Source organism: Calliphora vicina, chromosome 1 (assembly GCF_958450345.1).
Source record: "Calliphora vicina chromosome 1, idCalVici1.1, whole genome shotgun sequence".
NCBI lineage: Eukaryota > Metazoa > Arthropoda > Insecta > Diptera > Calliphoridae > Calliphora > Calliphora vicina.
The window spans coordinates 78,594,747-78,614,967 of NC_088780.1; the positions used below are offsets into that span (position 1 = coordinate 78,594,747).

Sequence of the window (20,221 nt, forward strand, 5' to 3'; positions counted from 1 at the left end):
TGTCTACCTTTCAATTTCTGCATTGTAAACGTAGACTATGCGCATTTCACTGGTTGCTTAGGCCAGATCATCACGAAACCTTTCCCAAAAGGCTTTAGAAAAACTAAAGATATTATACAAATCAAACTATAGAGTGAATGAGAATTACAGACACTCAAACTTTATTTGTAAAAATATCAAAGCTTAAACAAAAAATCAACAATAAACAGTGAGTTTATCTTTTCTTACATTTTGTTTTTTATTTATGTATTTATATTATTAAAATATTTAAAACATTTTTAGAACATTGAAAATATTGTTAAGCGTTCTGAGCATAAGTATTTTTTATACAAGACTTTTAAAATCAACAAGTTGACAACACCGTTAGTAAATGTCACGTTGAAACGTAAAGAAATTCGGTTTTTAACAGGTTCAGACGTTACAGTTACGTTACATTTTGTCACTATAACTGCTTTAACTACTTTACACACAATAGAAACGATCAGCTGTTCCGTTCCGTTAAGGTTACATTACATTACAGTCGGTAAAAAATTCAGACTGTTAGACAATTGAAAACTAGTAGAAAATGTAAATATCATCTAAGTATTTAACTCACCATTATTTAGAAATATAAATATGGGGAACCCATTCATCAGTGTTGCCATTTTGGCGCTTTTCGGGTATTTTATGACGCTTTTTTGGTCTCGTTACCCTTTTATTTTTTCCAAATACCCTTTTTAAAAAATGTTAGTTTTTGACGCTTGTTCCATATTTTGTGGCGCTTTTGGTGCTTTTTGTTAAATGTGATTTTGTAACAAATCAAATTTATAAAAGATCTGGGGGCTAATTACCGCAGTCGAACACGATCGAATACTTATACGAACGTGTGTTTTTAAATTTTTAGTATTCTCTTATTTGATATCGAATAAAATGTATAGAAAATTATGATTGCGTTTTAAATTTATTTCGATTACGAGTGGGTGATGATGATTATTAACCCGGCAATTCCCAGTGTCACCTACAGGTGACAAAGATTAACGGTAGTTTTAAACATAGAAACAGATATCACTGATATATATTGATATTATTTATATACAGACAAGATCCTGTTTTATATCTGATTTTATTTTGGCAACGTTAGACTTTTATTAACTAGGGGATTTTTAAAAATCTTTAGCAGTGTTTTTGATTTTAACATACTGGTGTGTGTCTTATGATAAATAAGTTGTTATAAAAATGCCAAACGGTTAAGTATCACAATAATTTTTTTTAATAAATACTGCTAGATATTCAGGCTAACAATATCAGCAAGTATTTTTAGAAAATTATTTTTTCTCTGCCCGGTGTCACCTAGTGGTGACCCCGCTATAAAATCGCAACTAGCTATATTTTTTTTATTTTAAACTTATTTATAGTGTAAACTAGACGTATTTTTACTATTTTTAATAAAAACAAATTGTTTCTCCCTTTGGCGAGGGTATGGGAATTGCCGGGTTAAAAAGATGTATTTGAAAATGAAATTGTTTTTCTATAAAAAGTTATCCTTATTTTGTTTTTTTATTGAATTGTTATTTTATTTTAAGGTTTTGTTTACTCCTAAGTAAAAATTAAATAAATAATTTAATTAAAAATTTAAATCTGCTTTTTATATTTAAAGTTTTTTGATTTTTTATCCTTGTTTTTTTTTTCTTTTTTTTATCATCATTTATTTATTGTATCTTCATTATTTAATGAACTAACAATAAGTGGTTCAAATCTTATATCTAATAATTATTATTTAATTAGTCCAGACAGTGGCGGACGAAAAAATGTTGTATTCATGGTTGTTTTTGGTTAAATTGGCATTCTTCCTTATAGATTAGGTCTGCTGTGTCCCTCCTTCTTAATCGAGTGTGGCCACGGTTATCTAATATGTTGCGGGCAAGCGGGTTTGGGTGAACTTAAATTTTTTTAAAAAAATATTTTTGTACATTTTTCGAGATTTCAGTTTTTACAATGGGCACGTTTAGATCTTTGTGTATATTCGCGTTTTTGATATACCAGAGGGCATCTGTGATCATTCTTAGAAACTTGTTTTGGCGTCTTTGGATCTTTTCTACATTTGACGCTGAGGCCGTGCCCCATAACACCATATTTATTACCCTTTTTACCAGTTTTGAATGTGTTATTTGCAAGCGAAAAAATAAATTTTCAAATTTTTTTGTTCGTAATTTTTTTCGTAATTTGTTTACCCTTTTTACCCATTTTTACTATATACTTGACGCTTTACTTCATTTCTAAAATGGCAACACTGCCATTAATTATTAATAATATTTCTTCACATGTATTGCTTGTGTATTGGGACATGTATTCGATACATATGGAATTCCATGTGTATGTCAAAATTCACGTTATACATACGATTCATAATTTCCACGTTCAAACGTACATATGTAATTGCATGTGACATAACCTCTATTAGTTTATATGTTTGTTGTTTTTAACAATATATTTATTTAAAACATTTTTAAATGACAATAAATATATTTAATGCAATGAAATTTATTTTGTTATGATTTTTCTTTACTATTTTTTGTTTTGTTTTTATTTTGCACTCACACAGTGTTGTATTTCAAAATACAACACTGTTATACACACGAAAATAGAACATGCTCTAATTGCCAAAAATGTCACGTGTAATACACATGTATTTTACATACACAAAGTTTCATATGGATCACACGGTATGTATGTATATGTTTACATATGGAAAAATGTCCTAATACATGGCAAAAAACACAAGCAATACATGTCGTCTGACCCCCCTTTAAGCAAGTAGTCTGTATCCCTCATAGACAGTAATTGTCACTAATGTCTGCTCACTTGGCTGACCCCAATTTGTATATTTTGGGTCGTTTGACACGTATATGTTCTTTGTAGTGCAGCTAGAAGTCAATTGGTTACTTTACGTATCCCATGTAATCTTGTGTACTAAATTGTTTATGAATAAATTGTATTGTGCTGATATAGTTCTGATACAGTTTATTTTCTTTTTGCTTAAATATACTGATATGCCATGTGACGTAGCGTGAAGTCATATGTCACTTTAATAACGTTTAAAAAGTGCAGTAGAAAATAAACTCTCTCTATTGGAGAGTTGTCGGAGGAAGGTTTGTTTACAAGCAATCAGTTATTGTAGTCTATTAGATGTCTTTTTAACTGACTATTTGATGTCAATTAGCATCCTTAAGCTAGGTACTCTGTTCAAAATTTCGTGCGAAATGCTGTCAAACTACATATAAAATATTTGGAATGAAATATATGCGAAATAATTTCGCAAAAGTTGTACTCTGTTTTTATTGTGGAAAACATGTGAAATACATCTGGCAACCTTATTTTTCCACACGAAATAACATACGCAGCACTTCTTTCGCAGGAAATTAAAAGCAACAGCGAGCATGAAAAAACCATGATTTTTATTTTTTTGATTTTTTAACTAGTTACGTAGCTGATCAAGTCACTGCTGTCAGATTTTTTTCCAGCCCTCATCCCCATTTTAATTTTTTTCATACCCAAATACTCTAAAAAATAATTTTTTTTTTAATATAAAATTACATATTATTGTTGAATTAAATATTATTATATACTTAAATGTATACATACTACTTTAATTCAAATCATTTAAATTCATTGTTATTCCATTTAGTCAAAAGTAAAAATTAATTAGATTAATACAATATTTAATAATATTAAAAAATGCGTTATTTAAATACTATTAGCCAATATTGACTAAAAAATTTCGGTATCAAAGTCCCCCGAATTATTAGCTTCAGAAATTTTATTGTACATTGTATTTGAGTTAAAAAGTTTCAACATTTCAGGAGATGGTTTGAACTTTTCACAGCAAAGAAGAGCTTCTAACAGTTCATATTTCATTTTATTTCGTATTTTTGTTTTAGTAAGATTCATTATTGAAAAAACGCGTTCAATGCAAGCATTACTTGTTGGTACACAAAGAATATTTAAAACTAGCTAGGAAGCTGCTTGAATGGATTTGAATCAGCAGAATCTTTGTAGGAATAAACATTACACCAAAATACATTTAAACAGACTCTTCTCCAAAACAATCGTTCCATTTTACAAATGGTATTTTTCTCCATTGTTCTTCATATAAATCTTCTGGGATATTTGTCTTTAATACAGGATTGAACATTTCAGCAATAAAACTAAAATTTGGTTGATCCATTGAATTAAAGCATACACTTGGAGACAATTGCTTATATGTTTTAACGACTTTTAATTTTACTTTTTTATATTCTTCTTCTTTCATATATCCATAATGTTAGCGAATACATTTTTAAATGTAAAAAAATACAAATTTATAGATTTTATCCTCCAAAAATCCTCAATAGATTTGGTTTATCCCCAAAAAATCCCCAGATCCCCTAACCGAAAATTTGATCCTCAATGGCTAAAAAAAATCATCTATTTGGGGATCCCCTAATCTGGTAGCACTGGATCTAGTCACCAGTTAGGTAGCTAGTAAGGTAACTGACTCTATATAACCTGTATGTGAATCTAATGCGATGACTTCTTTGGACCAGCTATCGGACATTCTCATCGTAATCAAAAATCGTAAATTTCCCCTGATTAGGACATGCACATGTTAAAATAGCTAGTCACGTATATAGTTATTATATAACTAGTTGTCACCTTAAATGATATGTTAAATCACTAGTTCGGCACAGTTATTGGTTCTACGCTGTAGTCCACCGACTATTTGTATTTTTCCTCCTTGTGTTGTTTCTGTTTTTTTTTTTGCAATTTTGTAAATAAATAAACTACAAACATTTAAGAAACTTCAAACAGAAAAATAATTTAAATTACAAATTTTATAGCCTGGCGATTTTACTATCGTTTTTTTGGAAATGATGATAGCAAAAAAAATATTACCTTAAATATAAAAAAAAAATTAAATCATCCGATTTTTTTATTACTTACTAAAAAAACATTAATAAGAAATACATTTTTTTTTACCATTTCTGATATTTGGGCGCATCGAAAATAATTTTTTTTATATGTCGGAGTGAAATTTTTTTCCTTATTCCAAAAGCTATCGAAAAATCGGCCCACCTTAATTTATATTCAATGAGAGGTATTTCAAATCCTTCCCTTTAAACATTTTATTAATAAAATATGTTACAATAATCGCCTCCATATGGTAATATCGTTTTCGCTATCTCATCGTTATCTGGTTTATGGGATATGAAATAGAAATGAACTTTAAGAAGAAAGTTAAAGTTCTATTTTTATGGAAATATAATATTAAGTCCTCACAATTCACACCTTTCCCAAAAAAAAAACATGCGTTAACTCATATAAGATTCCTACATTTTGTGGATTTTAAATTCATTCAGGATTTTTTATTGAAGCTGGATGCATTCACTGAAATTTCAAAATTGTTGGTGGCAATATCAAATATAAAAGACATACTTCAAAACCATTTTTTAATTGTTTAATTTAATCGAGCCCTGAATTATAATTTATCGTATTGTAAGTGACAGGAAAGGTATCTGCAGAGATTTCATTTCACATGGAAATAGTGTGGTTATAAATCAGGGTAGGTAAAATTTGGCCTACGAATGTTATTTTATTATTTTCTTTCGTTATAAAATTTACTTTCGCGAATGCAAAACGAGCACAATTAGAATTTTAGTTTTGAATTCTTGAAGGCATATGTAATTCTTAGACGTGAAGGTAAGATTAGAGTTGCTAACGGAACTGATTTTTAAAAATCCCGGGGTTCGGGTACATAAATAAGCAAAATTTACGCTTCTGGGGCACTGAAAATCAGCGTGTAACCCACGAAGATCCATTACATCCGCTCAAAGTCACTGTATGGTGTGCTGTTTTCGCTGGAGGAGTCATCGGACCTTTTTTTCGAAGACGTCGCGGGCCAAACGGTTACTGTGAATGGTGAGCGCTACAGAGCAATGATCAACGAGTTCTTTTTGCCGCAACTTGATGAATTGGGATTGGAAAACATGTGGTTCCAACAGGACGGTGCAACGGCACACACTGCACGTGCCACAACCGATATGCTGAAGGATGCATTTCCCGGGCGCCTAATCTCCCGTTTTGGCGATTTGCACTGGCCAGCAAGATCGCCTGATTTGACCGCTCCATACTTCTTTTTGTGGGGCTTTTTGAAGTCGCGGGTTTATGTCAACAAGCCTCAGACTCTTGCAGCTTTTAAAGACAATATCCGTCAAGAATGTGAGGACCTATCGCCGGAAGTTTTGGCCAAAGCGATGGAAAATGCCATAAAAAGGGCTCAAATGACAATCAACTGTGGCGGCGGCCATTTACATGACATCATATTCTCGACTTGATGTAAAAAAAATTAAAAGACCAAATAAAAATAATCCACAAGAAGAATCAAAGTTTTTCATTTTTTTTTTAATTACAGCCAAAAAACATCGGAAGTTTACTTTTGCGCCACCTTGTATATACATATATGTTTGTTTTTCGGGTTTCACCATTTTTGCGTAAATAAAAATTATGACGTCCTTTTTTAAAATTTCACTCCTTGTGGTGATTCAACGCACCTAAAGACGCGGATTTTGAGCTCATTTTGCTGTAGAGCAAAAACGATTGATTATAGTGCAAATCTGATTTCACTAATCGATTCTGCAGCAAAAATTAATACAATGAACAATGAACCCTTAAAAAAGTTCAAAAAACCCAAAACAGGTGGCGCAAATCTCAAAATGTGTACATACTAGTACAAAACCGTACCTAAGTAAAAAATTATTGTTTATTTTGGTTTCATCTGCCATTCTGGAAAGTACTATTCTGTTTCCGACATATGCAGCTGTTGAAAAACATTTTTCACATTGGGAAAACCGTTTGGAAATACTTGGAACAAATCTGCAAGTATTTTCCTTTTGTTCCTTCATAAATAAAATGATATATTTCTTTGTAAGTTGTAAATCTGCATTATAAGTAGACTTGCCACCTTTTGAAATTTCCAAAACGGGACACCACTAAATGATCAGAGAACGATGGAAAAAAACATGGAAAATGACCTAGTGTGGGTTATAGACTTGCTGAGTACATTACAAATTGTGTCAAAAAATTTCAGAAACACCTTCAAATAAAGAAGTTATTCTGAAAAAACCGTTTACAGTGATGTTTTTCAACTTATCGATCTGTAACTCAGTCAGTTTTTGTTCAATTTTTATTTTTTTAACGTGTTGGGAATGAAAACTTATTACGCTTCAAAATGACAAGCATTTATTGATACATTTGTAAGTTATAAGTATTGTTTTTGTTACGATCTTTTTTGATTTGAGTCGCTTTTCATTGCTTATTTTGATATGAAAGCTTATACAAATTTATATCAATGTATGTATAAAGAAAAGTTCTTAATAAAACATGGTTTTAATTAATCTTAATCTTTAAAGCACTGTGCAAAAAAAATTTGGTTTTCATAGAAAAAAATTAAAATAACTATTGTTGAATTTGAAAAATTATGAAAAAAATAAAAAAAAAAATTTAACTTTTTTAATAACTTAAACAATTTCTTAGATTATTTTTTAAAATATTGAAATCGGTTTTAAAATGTCTGAGTTAGAGGTATTGAAGTACTACCTACCCTAAAACACTTGGTTCAAAATAACTCAAAATTTTGAGACTTTTGAAAGTCTTCGAACTTTATACAGGAGTAAATAGTTATTTTCGAATATCTGGAGAACTTTAATTGTGGAAGTCTTAAAATTTTGCCCTAATATCACCCTTACTATTCTACATTTTTTGGGTGAAAATGTTATTGTGTTAGTGGGCGTGACATCTCTCATACAAAGTAAATAGTTAATTTCGAATATCTGGAGTACTATAATTGTAAAGTATTTAAACTTTGTATGAATCAAATTCTTGTCACTATACGGAGATTGGCTGAAAATGGGCGAGACTGAATTTTTTAAAGTAAATAGTTATTTTCAAATATCTGGAGTACTATAATTGTGAAATTCTTCAAACTTTATATGAATCAATTTCATATCACGAAATGAAGTTTACCCAGATTGGGAAGAATCGGAACAAGATTTAAGTCACCTACCACACAAAGAAAAATAAATATTTTCAGAACTATAATTGCGAGATTCCTCAAACTTTGTCCGATAGCTCCCTTATCATTTTACATAGTTTGGCTGTAAAATGGTCGGGATTGGATTAGTGGGAGTGACACCTCCCGTACAAAGTATATAGTTAATTTCGAATATCTGGAGTACTATAATTGTAATGTATTTAAACTTTGTATGAATCAAATTCTTATCACTGTACAGAGTTTAGCTAAAATGGTTTAGATCGGAACAGTGGGTGTGAAACTTTCCATTCAAAGTACATAGTAAATTTTGAATATCTGGATAATTAAAATTGCGAGATTCTTCAAACTTTGTCTGAAAATTAATTTTTTATAATTTTACCTAATTCAGTCCATAATTTAAAATTTATATTTTTAATCGCTTTTATCAGCTTTTTTATTAATTCAACAAACTCAGTCCATTTCAATGGACCAACAACTCATGAAAGTTAAATAATGTTTACTAATGAGTTTATTGAAACTCATAGAAGTTAATGCACTAAGTACCTATGTATATTGTTAAATAGTGATATTCAGTTTTTAGAAAATACTATATTTCAGAAAATAAAGCATCCTTGTATCGGTATTTCCAATTTCCAATTTTTGATTTTTTTATATTTTTTGTGGTAATTAATGAAAAAGTTATGTTTTTTTTTAAACGGGACAAATGGCGTCCCGTTCAGAGAATCGCCGGGACACGGGACATTCGACTCTAAAACTGGTCTGTCCCGACGAAAACGGGACGGTTGGCAAGTCTAATTATAAGTTGTAAATCTGCATTATAAATTGTTATTTGGGGGCTTTTACATTTGTTAATAATATTTTTTAGCCTTTGAACAACCGAAATATTTTCATTTTGATCGAGCTCCTCATCTGAGAAAAAATCAATTTCGTTTGTAGAGGATTTTGATTGATAACTTACGAAAAAAATTATTGTAGATTTTCCAGTACTCAAGGAAACCCAAAAATACACCTTTCCTTTATTAACTATGTTGTAGCAGGCGTTGATCTAACATTACATTTCCCCTATTTATTTATGAAAAACGGGATTTGGAAAATCCCGGGATTTAAAATTAAAAAATCCCGGGCTTCGGGATTTAAGAAATCCCGGGATTTACGGTAACTGGATTCCCCGTTTGGCATCTCTAGGTAAGATAGACAAGGTTGTGTTTATGTGAAAAATAAATTTGAAAAATATGAGTGAATAAACGAGAAAAAAGAGGCTTTCAATTTGAAACAAATTTATAATTGCATATTTTGGTTATGTGCTAATTTATTTGTTATAAAATGTTAGATTCCTTTTACTCGATTGGCCTTAAATTTTGCATCAGTTAGTTTTAGCTAAAAATTAATAAAACAGGACCCATCTTTTACTTACGAAAAATTAACTAATTCCTAATGAATTAAAACCCAAAACAAAAAAATTCCCAAATGAAAAAAGTTAATAATCACCTAATTTCAATTTAATTTGGAGTTACCCAATTAAGATGGTACCGTGAAATAACTCCCAAATGAAATAACTCCCCACTAAAAAATGAAATAACACCCAACAAATTTTTCATACAATTTAGGACTTATTTCATTATGAAACAAGTCCTAACGCATAGGGAGTTATTTCATGATTTTTTGTTGGGAGATATTTCATAATGAAATAACTCCCTATGAAATTTTTGTTGGGTTTTATTTCATTTTATTTTGGGAATTCGGAGTTATTTCACTGTATTGGGAGTTATTTCATTTTTGTTGGATTCTACTTTGCAAAACCAGAACCCATAAATATCAAAAACTGGCTTCACTTCAGAAAAGTTTTCATTGGGAGTTATTTCGCTTTTTTGGGAGTAATATTTTTAAAATTATGAAACCGCCTATTATTGGGAGTAATTTCATTTTACCCTTTGGTAGTTATTTCATTTTTCAAGTTTGGGAATTATTTCATTTTTGATGGGAATTATTTCATAGGGAGTTATTTCATTGGGAGATATTTCATTTGGGAGCTATTTCACGGTACCAATTAAGATGACAACGTAATTCCCAATATTTGGGTTTTATTTCATAATGAAGTAATTTCCAAAAAATATGGAAAGAAAGTCCCAATGGCGTCATGAAATAACTCCCCAAAACGAAAATGAAATAACTCCCCAAAATTTTGTATTGAACGCAACAACAACGACAATTGGGGATTTATTTCGACTTTTGGGGACTTATTTCATTATGAAATAACTCCCTAAAATTATTTTTGGGGAGTTATTTCATTTTACACTTTTAGTAAATTTTAAAAGAATCCAAATTATATCCCGTTATATATTTTGAGTAAGTAGACTATTCAATTTTAAAAAATATCAAGCAATTAGTTTTTAAGATAACTTCGCGATGAAAACATTGTTAAAGAAATTAAAAAATTAACTTCGAAATTGTGAATGGTAAAAGATGAAATAGTCAATTGCTAGTCAATTGCTATATGTAATTCAGCAAAAAATTATATATATAAAAAATCGGTTTACAAAAATGTGTCCAAATATATGTATGTGTAGAAATAGAACTACCCAAAAAGTATATAGAACATAATCAGAACAATGAAGAAGAAGCATTTAAGGAGTTAAAGACCCTTAATGAAATAAAGAACAATTGAGAAGTCCTTGCAGATGTCCTAGGAGGTGATGTTTTGTATTTTAATGGATAAAAAAACAAATGAGAGTTATAAGGCCCTCATTAATTATATTATAACAAATGTTTTTGACTTAGAGCCGGCTATATTCATAACCTATTATGAGCAGGGAATGAGAAAATCAATAAATTTGGTCTTCCCGCAAGCTGTTTGGAAGTTGTTTCATTTCATTGGGGCTAGAGTGTCCAAAAAACCGTCAAATTTAAGAAACCGGTTTCCGGTTTATCCGAAAAAGTGTGTTTTTGAAAAAACCGGTTTCGATTATTGTCTTTTAAAAAAAACCGTTTAGGCGGTTTCGGTTTTTGTCTTCAAAAAAACCGGTTAACCGGTTTATATTAAATTTGTATTTAATGGAAATTTAGCATTTTTGAATTCTTTATGCAATTATTTTGTCAAATGCTACAATTTTCTATAAAATAAATCAATATTTTTAAAAATGATATCAAAGATTTTCATAAATATTTTTGAATGAACTTTAGAAAATATATATCATTAAAACCGGTTAACCGTCTTACAAAAACCGGTTTGTCAAAAAATCGAAAAGTTAAAAAAACCGAAACCGGTGGAGTTTACAAAGATGAAAAAACTGGTTGACCGGTTTTCGGTTTCGGTTTTGGATACTCTAATTGGGGCTTTATTTCATAAAAAATTGGGGAATTATTTCATAATGAAAGAAGTCCCCAAACTTGGGGAGTTATTTCATTTTCGTTTTGGGGAGTTATTTCGTGCCGTCAGTTATTTCAATATTTTAAATTTAATGATATATGTTTATTAATTGTTCATTTATGTATGATATACATATTTACATATGTTCAAATTATAAACATTATTCACAAAACAACTTGCATAATTTCTGCGGCAGGCAGACGACAAAATGGGTAATTGAACTGCTTTTCATTATTGGAAGTAGTTTGAGCATGTAATTTAAACATTCATTACAAATTTTCAAATATTTACAGAGCAAAAGTAGTATGTTTGGCTCTTCTACAGGGTGTCCGCTGGTAAGGTAAACAACTTTGTTTTTTTTTTATAATTTTTGATTTAATGAAAGATAATGGATTTTATATTGATAAATGTTTTATTTAATGCCGGTAATTATGTATGGAATACAATATCAGGTAAATGTTCGCCTCTGTTAGCCTCACAAATGCGAGCCTTTTTGAACACATTTTTCATTACATTTCACGCTGTATTTCATTAATTTCATCACGAATATTTTGTTTGCGTTGCTGAAGCATTTCTGGATTATTTGCATAAACCCTGCTTTTCAGATATCCCCACAAAAAGAAGTCCGGAGCAGTCAAATCAGGCGACCGTGGAGGCCAATCAACATCACCATTTCTTGAAATAACTTGTTGTGGAAAGAGGTCTCGCAGTAATTCCATTGTTATCCTGGCTGTATTAAATGTGGCACCGTCTTGCTGATACCACATGTTAATAAATCCCAGGCGTTAAAAAGTTTTCAATCATAGTTTTCCATTGCCCAGAACCGACCATTCTGTTTATTCACATATCCATTCCCATCGGCACAGTAATCAATGATTAATTTTGATAAACTGTTTTAACGATTACAACATATTGGTTTATCGAATATTTTTCCATAATAAATTTGCCACGTCACAGTAATCAATGATTAATTTTGATAAACTGTTTTAACGATTACAACATATTGGTTTATCGAATATTTTTCCATAATAAATTTGCCACGTGTCTACTTTTCGACTGCCAAATATGAACTGTCAAGACTAATGTTTACCAAAATGGCGGCAAAACAAAGTAGTATACCTTCCCGGCGGACACCCTGTATAATGCAGACAATACACAACTATATTTCGTGTTTACATGACTATTTGTGTTTCTGGATTGTCTTCTTCTATCTCCATCCAAATATATCATGTCTTCAAAAATATCACCTTCCGATTCCATGTCAGTGCCAGTTTGGTTTTGAGGAAAAACCATTCTGTTCAGGAATGTGTATAATGTTATCACTCCCTTTTTAGTTCATCGACAGCCTTTTCTATATTTGTTTCTCTGTCAATATTTAATTTTTCCAAAGGTCCTCCTCTATTGGCAAACTGCTCAAAACCGTGTCTCTTTGTGAACTCTTCGCCTCTCAAAAATTGTACAAATGTAAAAACTTTCCATTTTTTTAATTATATTTCCTGTGCCAATCTGTAATAAAAAATAATTAAATTAAAAAAGTGTTTACATAAATAGTTTAAACAACATTACCTTTTCTAACCACTGGCTTTCAAAATAATTAAAATGGTGAACAAATTTTAAATATCATTTTTAATTTGCTGAAAAGAACTGGTAATGCAACCTGAAAACTCTTTTTCACCTACGCCGCTTTTCTTTTTTCCATTACAAATCTCCGTTAAAATGTGATTACCACATGTCTACATACTAGGGATGCCAAACGGTACTGGGTTTTACAAATAAATGTAAATCCAGGGACTTTCGGGTCTTCATGATTTTTGCTTTACATCAAAAAACATAAAATTTAACAATGACAACTATTTATTTCATAAATATGTATATTTAAGTAAAAATATAACAAAACAAAAACTAATTCATTCCCAATAAGCATTTTTACTGCAATTCAAGTTGAAAGCAAGTGCAACCAAAAATATGCTCCAAAAAAGTGTTTTATATAACATATGCACTTAAAAACGAAAAATATGGTCTTAAAATATAAAAAATATGCACTTAAAAATAGTTGGTTATTGTTTGATATCAAAATTTTATTAAAAAATATATATGTAAGAAGTAAATACAATATTGAGCACATAAATTAAAATGGATTATTATAGGATTAAATTTCGATTTTATAGACTTTGGCAATATATGAAAATAGTTTGATTCAAATCATTTTATTATATCTGTGGCCACAAGAAATAACCGCCTAATTCAAAAAACCTGTTTTTGAGAAAAAGCTATTTATATTTATAAAAGCGTTTCTGAAAAAAAATAAAAGAGTGCGTTAGAAAAAGTATAATGCAGAATCAAAGATTCTTACCCCCACAATGCTAAAATAAAAATTATAACAAAAGCTTTATTTATTAGAGAAATATTTAATAAAAACAAATATCATCGCTTAATGCAACTCAGAAATACTAAATTAAAAATGCTAATGTCTGATTAGGCGTTTGTTGAAAGTAAGTGTTTTGATTGTTGCTTTGCATATGTTGAGTTAAGCTGTTATTACATACATATTTAAAAATTGACATGTCAAGTAATTAAATTGGCTTAATTATCGCTTATCTTTAGTTTGGCTCTTATAACAGCACTCTTATTTATGAAAATTTATTTCGTGAAAAATATACAATAACAACTAAAGTCATTATAAGCTATTTAAACAAAATAAAATATAATTGAATGTTTTCTTAAGTATATTTTGGCGCTTATTGTAAATGAAATAGTCTTCCTTAGGACTTAAGCCAATATGTTTCTAATTAATAACTTTTTAAATAAGAAAGTTAGGAAGGTAGAAATTTCACGTATACATACAGTTCTATGAACAGAATAATATATAACTCAAATCTTTCTTAAGTCGAATTAGGTGGTTATTGCTTATGACCACAGATATTTAGCAATAAATTATTATTTGTTTACCTAAGTTTTCAAATTTTCAAACTAAATCTTTGTTTTAGATTTCCGTAGAGTTTCTTAGACAATATTAATCAATTGATTTGTCTCATCTATTAAAGTGCCTAATACTGATTTTAGTAATTAGTGGCATAATACTTTATTTTCTCAATCCATGTGCCCCAATTATTATAGGATCAGTAGGGAGAGGGTGTTCCGGATAAATTTCTCGAAATGTTTCTATTCTACATAAAGCTTTAAAACCCACTTTTTATAATTTGAATTATGTTTTAAAAACTTCTCCATAACACGTGTGTTTTCTTGGTAAAAAAAATTTCAATGGATTTTGGAGCATTCATCAGTTCGGCTTCCAAAATTTAAATAGAATTATCAAAAAGTCCTAACATAGTGGAATGATTTGTTCTAGACTACGGCAATTAAAAAAAACCTTTTTGTTGCAGTTTTATCATTGAGACTCAAAATACCGTGACATTTCCTATGTTTCATCCTTTCTCAACCATTGTTTCGTCGATCGATATCCATATATATTGTTTTTAATGATTTAATATATTCGTTACAATTGGTGGAAATCTATCAACGTGCTTTGAGCACAAGATTTTCGATGGATCTTAATATTCTGAACATTTGTTGAATAACTGTCTCAAGCAACCTTAAGTTTTTTTTATGTATCGAAAATTTTGTTAAAGTGTCATTTACTTAAGATATTGTCAGAAATACACTAGAACTGTTGTCTCTAACGTATCTCTACTGACGCTTAAAGAAAAGTTGTCGACATATGAACTAGTGCAATTGTCGATAGAGAAAGATTGTTGACATAGAGACATGGTTCTAGGCTGACTACAGGGAAATTCAACGAAGATAACTCGATTATAGGTACTCTCATTTTTTTCTTTAAAACAAAATAGTAAAATATAAAAATGACAATAACTATAAAATTATATTAAGTTGTTTTCTTAATATAATGTAATATAATTTTATAGTTTTTTTTTAATGAAAAACAAAGGAAATATGCAACAAAAAGATGCAGTAATGAGTTATATATGCAAAAATATGCTATAAAACGCAAAATATGCTAAAATATGCAGTAAAGAGCAAAATATGCACTAACAAATCGATGCCAAAATTCTTAAAATTGTCTGAAACGGATAAATAACTATCTAATATGATTATACGACGCACAGTAAAAAATATGATATGGCATATTTTTGGTTGCCCTGCTTATTACCTATTGTTCTTAGCAAAATGTGTCCCAAAGTGTTTAGATAGCTATTGTAACTCAAAACATAAAATTTTTGAAATTTTTTTGGAAAATCTAACTTTTTTCCAAAATGAATTACTATCCAATAGGTCTAACCTTGGTGAAAATTTCATCCCGATCGGATGACATCGATTTTAAAAATTGGTTCACTTGACCCATATACATATATATTTTATAACAAAATAATAATAATAAAATTCTTGTTTTTATGTATGCTGAAATTTAGCTTTGTACGTATTTTTGGGATCTTCCAAAATATCAGAAATCTCGAAAAATACCTGTATTTTTGCGATCGGGATTACGGGATTGGCATCCCTAATACATACTTTTTCCAAATAATCCAATGTTTTGATAACAAGTTGATTAAAACATCCTATGGTAACAATAGCGAATTTTTGTTAAAATTTAATTTTGTAAAAATCTAAATTCGGGTAGTGTTCTGTCGTCCGTCGCGTCTACACGCATTTTTATTTTGTCCGCAAATAAATGTCGTAATCCGTCCAATATTGATAATATGTACTTATGTTCTAATGTGTCCGCGTCGAGTGTCGCACAGTGGGGGATCTGAAAACAAAGTGGAAATAAATCTGTAACTTCTAAACGAATAGCCCGATTTTAATAAAATTTCCCATGGCCATAGAGGAGGTGTTGATAAGATTAAGTTTTTAATTTGGGATTTATAACACCAAGGGGAGCCGAGCCACAAAGGCCCAAATTGGGGCACATCAGGTATATATATATATATTATGTCAAATTTTTGTTTGCGATCCCATTTGAAAGATTTTTATATATATGGAATCTACTAGACGAGATCTACAAAAAATTATCTCTTATAGTTTACGAGTTATTCGCATTTGAAAAGTAAAATTTTATTTTATTTACCTACCTTGGTCTGTTTTTTTGCTAATAACGGATCCAATTCTTTCCCGATTTTCTTGAAATATAAGAATTAACAAGACATGTAGTAATAATAGTAGGAAAGAATTGTTTACAAACCTCTACTGAGTCAAAAGTTATCTGCATTCAAATTTAAAAAAAATAATAAAGTCGTTTTTTCGCCATTTTTTTGCAATAAAAATATTATTTTATCAAAAAATAACTTAAAATTTAGAGTGCTTAAAAACATTTAAAATAAAAAAATGTTTGCCTGTATCAACCAGATCAGTTGCGAGTAACGGAGGATTAAGGAAACTTATAAAGAAATTACCAAAATTACCAACCTACCAATACCAAAACGACAAAGCGAGACAAGACAAAAAATGTATTTCTGGAATCGTTTTCACATAATCCTTAATCGTAGGAGGTGATCCTCATCAAATGTGACATGGACATATACCAAAGGATCGAAAAACTAGTTGTTAATTAAATTTTGAAAATCAATTAATTCCTACGTTTTTTTTTTTATTTTGAACTAAAAACTGCTGAATTAAGCTCTAATTTAATTATGTAATTTTAATTAAATGATCTTGAATTATGAATAAGAGACCGAATTACAAAAAAAAGTTTCTCTGTAAACATGCTGTAATTCTAACATTTGTTTGTGAATGTCCAGGATGAAGCTACTCTATGAAATACAAATCACAATATCCGCACAGCTTCATTTAATTTGTTTTTTCTCTTAAAATTTAAATTCGCAAGCTTGTGTTTCTACACTAAGCCACAATGAAAACTTGCCTTTGAATTGGCTTCAATCAAAGAATATAAATAATATATATTGATTTATATTCTTTGCTTCAATATAGAGATGGATGGTGTTTAAAATTCGGAACAGTCTATGATTCTGATGAATTAATGAATGTTCAGCGCTAAGGATTCTTTAAACATTTTTAAATTATCCATATACATATATACTTACTTTATTGTAACAGCTACTAATATTATTATAAGTCCCACAAGAAGCATAGCAATCACAACCCCACATATCATGTATATGGTATCGTTCGGTGCATCTGAAAAGAAATTTGATGTTAAATATGTATGTAGTCATTTAAATCGTACATGCATTTGAAATAATGTACTTTTTTATAAATATCATTGTATTATAAATGATATTTAAGTTTTGTCGTTGGACCGCAAGTACATTTAATATTTTCCTTTATTGGAAAATTTCTTTTAAATCAAACAAGTTTTAAAATTATTATACACTCCACCACCAAAAGTGTTGAATGACGGTATATATAAGTTTGTCATTCCGTGTGTAACATTGAGAAATATTCATCTGAGACCCAACAATATCATTGATCCTTATGAAATTCTAAGTCCATTGAGCTATGTACATTAGGCATATAACTAATTTTGGCGAAATTTTTGGCATACCACCACGTGATGGCCAATATTGTATAAGTAATGAAAACAATTTTTTGGTCATTTGGAATCAAAAACATCACGCACCAACACCGATTTCTAAAAAAAACCAAAATTTTTTTTTTCTGAAAAATTATATAAATAATTTCATGTTTTTTTTTTTTGCAAATGTGACGGAGACTTCCCTTATTTATAAATTATCTATAATTATAATTATAAAGTATTTCCGCAGTTATTATTAGAATAAATTATATTGTATTTCAAAATAATTGAAAATATTTCATGAAAAACTTTATTGTGTTTCGTGCGTGAACTTTTTTAACAACCGCGAAAAAATAATACCGTGGTTTTTTTATATTTTTTAATGCTCTATTCGACTATGCTATGTCAATTTGCAAACAAAAATGTTTATTATTTGTTATATCCCTAATGTACATCTGTCTGTCACGTCTCAGCGAACTTAATGAAAATTAAAATGAAAATCAACAAAATCTTATTTGGTAGAACCTGAGTTATGGACCGAAATGTAAGACAACATCCAAAAATGTTTGCAGAGAATATCATGCAATTTTTCACTCGCATATAATCGCTTAACTACGAATTTTTTATCTTTATTTCTTTATTGAATCTTTCTTTTTAGAAATTTACAATAATTATTAAAATCTTAACATAAACTAAAACTAAAGTTGCTATTGCCGCTGCAATGTCCAACATGAGTGCTCGTTAAATGATTATCTGGCCAGATCCAGTGTTTCCAATCGACTCAGTCGTCTATGACCCTCAAATGACAGCAACTCCCTGGCAAGGCGGTTTGGATGATCCATTAGTTTTGAAATGTATTTTAGACTGGAGAGTTTGATCTCTTCGCGTATTATGGGGACATTGAGATCCCTATGGATATTACTATTGCGAATGTAGCATGGGGCACCTGTTATTGTCCTTAACAGTGCTGACTGCTTTCTTTGCAATTTTTCAACGTTAGCTAAATGCCGTATAGCCATATCGGTTTTATAATTGTTTTGTACAAAAGCACAATTGAACTGACTTTAATTTTATTTGTGTAACCTTGGCTTCAATATGGTGGGACCATGTTAAACGGCGATCAAGATGGATACCGAGATATCTCACATGGCTCTGTTCTGGAATTTTGATACTATTTATCTGTATGGCAGGGCAACTTTCTCGTCTTAAAGTAAATGTAACGTAAATACATTTTGTTGCATTGACCTTAATGTTCTATTTGTCCAGACATTTTTCCAAATCGCCGATGTGAGACTTGAGTAGTTCAGAAGCTATTGCGGGGTTTTCATGTATACTTAAAAAAGCGGTATCGTCCGCAAATGTAGATGTGTCAGTCAGTGCGCTCGTAAGCATATCTGCAGTATATAAAATATATAGGAACGGCCCTAGAATACTTCCCTGTGGTACACCAGCGGATATTTTTCGACGTGTCAAGATCACATCCTTTGATCTGATTTGAAAAGATTTTTCTTGTATGTAATTTTTAAGCAGTTTATGTACGTTCGCAGGTAGTAATCTAGTAATCTTGTATATTAGTCCATCGTGCCAGACTTGATCGAAGGCTTGAGATATGTCAATAAATAATGCGGAGCAATACTGCTTGCTCTCGAAGGTTTTCCGAATAAGTGTAGTTATCCGATGTACATGTTCGATAGTACTATGTTTCCTTCTGAAACCAAATTGATGGTCAGGAATAATGCAATTTTCGTCAAGGTGCACTATAAGTCTCTCAAGTAACAACTTTTCATTCTCCGTTCTGAAGGCGTATGGGCGACTCATATACAATAGGGCATTGATTGATATTTTTCACAGTTTTCCAGAGACTATATTCTGTTTTCTTAGTAGGGTCTAAGTTTTTAAGATAATTTCTCAGGTTAGATTCATAATTAATCTTTAAGACGACGTGAAGTCTTCATTGGCACTGATTAAGTTTAGCCTTTACGTTCGGAGATCATGATTGTTGCCGTTGACGTCTGAGTGTTCTCTTTTCTTTGATAAGAGATTCAATGTTTTTAGGACATTTTGAGTGTCTGTAATTCTCCAGGGTGACTGGGGGCGTGGACACTTTAACGGCGTTTGTTAAAATGTCTGTAAATATATCGACAGCGGATTGTATTTCATATTCATTTTTCAATGAGATGTTCTGTGGCAAGTGTGAGCTAACATACATTTTATACTTTAACCAGTTCGTTTTCTTGTTAGGGAAACAAGAGTAACCCCCATTTTCTCAATATCTGGGGGCTAATTACCGTAGTCGAACACG

General features: G+C 30.3%; 1 protein-coding gene across 1 annotated transcript in view; it reads right to left on the reverse strand.

Annotated features, from left to right (window-relative positions):
* Positions 1-20,221, reverse strand: part of LOC135963218 (uncharacterized) — a 286,912-nt gene that overhangs the window by 59,854 nt on the left and 206,837 nt on the right. The window contains 1 exon segment of the mRNA XM_065514985.1: positions 17,489-17,582. Within this exon segment, the coding sequence (XP_065371057.1) occupies positions 17,489-17,582 (94 nt within the window).